A 2500-nucleotide genomic window follows, 5' to 3' on the forward strand; every position below is an offset into this window, starting at 1 on the left:
CCTCTCGCGGCCGCACGCCATCTGGCAGAAGATGGTGCGGCGGCGCCTGACCTCAGTGTCCGTGACGGTGGAGGACGAGGAGCTCAAGGGCCAGGTGTCCTTCCTGAGGTCGTCCTCCATGATGAACAGCATCCCCGACCTGACGCAGTACGCGCGCTCCTGGAGCATCTCGGTCGACAGGGCGTCGCTCGGCTCGCGCTCCTCCTCCATCCGCCTCGCCCTCGACAGCAAGTCCTCGCTCTCCAGACTCAGCTTGGGCGGCTTCAGCAAGTCGTCCTTGAACAAGCTGACCTGCGGCGAGTTGCGTCACCCGCCCCTCATGCGGCTGGCGTCGGACAGCGAGGAGCGCGCCGTGCGCCACCCGACGCTGCTGCGCCTGGCGTCCGAGGAGGACTCGCGCCTCTTCGGCTCGCGCACCCACGGCGGCAGCGCGCGCCGTCTGTCGCACCCGCGCCCCGTCCAGGCGTCCTCCGAGGGCCGTGTGCAGCGACAGTCGTCCTGCCGCAGCCTGGAGGGCAGGGTGCAGCGCCAGCCGTCCTGCCGAAGGGTGCAGAGCAGGATCATGGACGCCGTCAAGGAGCAGGACACGGACTCGCAGGGATCTGACGAGCTCGAGGAATGCCTGCAGAAGCTGTCGGAGCAGGAGCAGGAACGAGTGGCCTCGAAGGGCGACGACGAGCCGCTGCCTGCCACGAAGGCGCCCTCGGTCGAGGTGCTGCCCATCGTCGAACTCTCCCCGCGGAAGGTGCCGACCGCGGACCTGCCGGCGAAGGGGGAGGCCGCGGCGCCGGACGCAGAGAAGCAGCACGAGGGCGAGAAGGAGGACAACCTGGAGGACGAGCAGCTGGTGGTGATGGTGAAGCGGCCCAACTGCTGCTGCTCGTGTCTGTCCAGCTGCCTCGACCTCTCGCTCTTCACCAACCCGCTGTTCTTGATGATGGCCATCTCGGTGTTCTTCATGGCCTCGGGCGCGCCCCACGCCATCTTCTTCCTCCCGGCCTACGCCAACTCCATCGACATCCCGTCCTCGAAGGTGCCCCACATGCTCTCCATATCGTCCATGGTCGACCTCTGCGGCAGGCTGGGCATCGGCTTCATCTCCGACATCGGCATCTTTAGAATCAGCCATCTCTATTTCATCAGGTACGTCGCCATGCTGTTATTTCACGCCAAATAGATATCTTGTCCTTCATGCGGCAACTCAAAGACTATATCATATGTCCTTTTCGTCATTTTAGCAAGTTTTCTTACTGATTTCTCTCAAGTTATCATACCCTTTTTTCGAAGTTGCCTCTCATTTGATCTCCAAAGGTCACCATCAAGTTCCTTTTTCTCACCTAATCTCTAAGAGTTCCTCATAGCTTCCTCCAACACTTCTATGCCTCCTAAACTCCACCTCTAGTTCTCTCACACTTCCTCCTGAATGCAAAGCATTCAAAGAACGAAAATAGCCCATATTGCTCAAAATAACCCGCAAAATAAACCCCCAATGATACCCCAAACACAAAAGAACGCCCCGAAATACCTTCAACACCCCTCCCCCTCCTTCTCCCGACCCCAGCAACCTACCAAACTCCCTACCCCTCTCTCCCCCACCAAGTGTCTGACCCTTCCCTCCCCCCTCTCCCCCAACAGCGCTCTTGCCGCGGGCATCGCCACCCTGCTGGTGCCTCAGATGACCTCCTTCGCTTCCCTGTCCGTGGCGCTGGGCATCTACGGCTACGGCATCGGCGCGTGGTTCGTGCTCATCCCCACCCTCCTCGCCAAGCACCACGGCGCCGCCAGACTCGCCTCGTCCTACGGCCTCGTGAGACTCTTCCACGGCTTCATGAACTTCATTTCGCCTCAGATCAGCGGTGAGTGGATGGGGACTGAGGAGAGGGATAGAAAGGGCGGTAGATGGATAGATAGATAGATGGGGACTGAGGAGAGGGATAGAAAGGGCGGTAGGCGGAGAGATAGATAGATGGGGACAGGAGTTTGTTAGAAAGACGGATAGATAGATAGGGATTGAGATGGATAGATAGTTACATACGGGTTGAGGAGATGGATAGAAAGGGCGGTAGGCGGATAGATAGATAGGGATTGAGATGGATAGATAGTTAAATACGGGTTGAGGAGATGGATAGAAAAGGCGGTAGATGGATGGATAGATAGATGGGGACTGAGGAGAGGGATAGAAAGGGCGGTAGGCGGAGAGATAGATAGGGATTGAGATGGATAGATAGTTAAAGCACGGGTTGAGGAGATGGATAGAAATGGCGGTAGATGGATGGATAGATAGATGGGGGCTGAGGAGATGGATAGAAATGGCGGTAGGTGGATAGATAGATAGTTAGATAGGGCGATAGGCGGATAGATAGATAGGGATTGAGGATATGGATAGAAATGACGGAAGACGGGTAGATAGATAGGGATTGAGGAGATGGATATTAAGGGTGAGAAATGGATAGATAAAGAGATAGATAGATTGACAGTGATAGGCTTATACAGTTGGATA

The 2500-nt window shown here is 57.0% G+C and overlaps 1 protein-coding gene across 1 annotated transcript in view; it reads left to right on the forward strand.

Moving 5' to 3' along the window:
* The window catches only part of LOC113820306 (uncharacterized), an 8738-nt gene that overhangs the window by 1737 nt on the left and 4501 nt on the right, over positions 1-2500 (forward strand). The window contains exons 3-4 of the mRNA XM_070122390.1: positions 1-1143; positions 1636-1856. The exon at positions 1-1143 is cut by the window's left edge and continues 397 nt beyond it. Of these exons, the coding sequence (XP_069978491.1) occupies positions 1-1143; positions 1636-1856 (1364 nt within the window). The remainder of the gene's footprint in view (positions 1144-1635; positions 1857-2500) is intronic.

The sequence above is a fragment of the Penaeus vannamei genome, chromosome 6 (genome assembly GCF_042767895.1).
Source record: "Penaeus vannamei isolate JL-2024 chromosome 6, ASM4276789v1, whole genome shotgun sequence".
Taxonomy (NCBI): domain Eukaryota; kingdom Metazoa; phylum Arthropoda; class Malacostraca; order Decapoda; family Penaeidae; genus Penaeus; species Penaeus vannamei.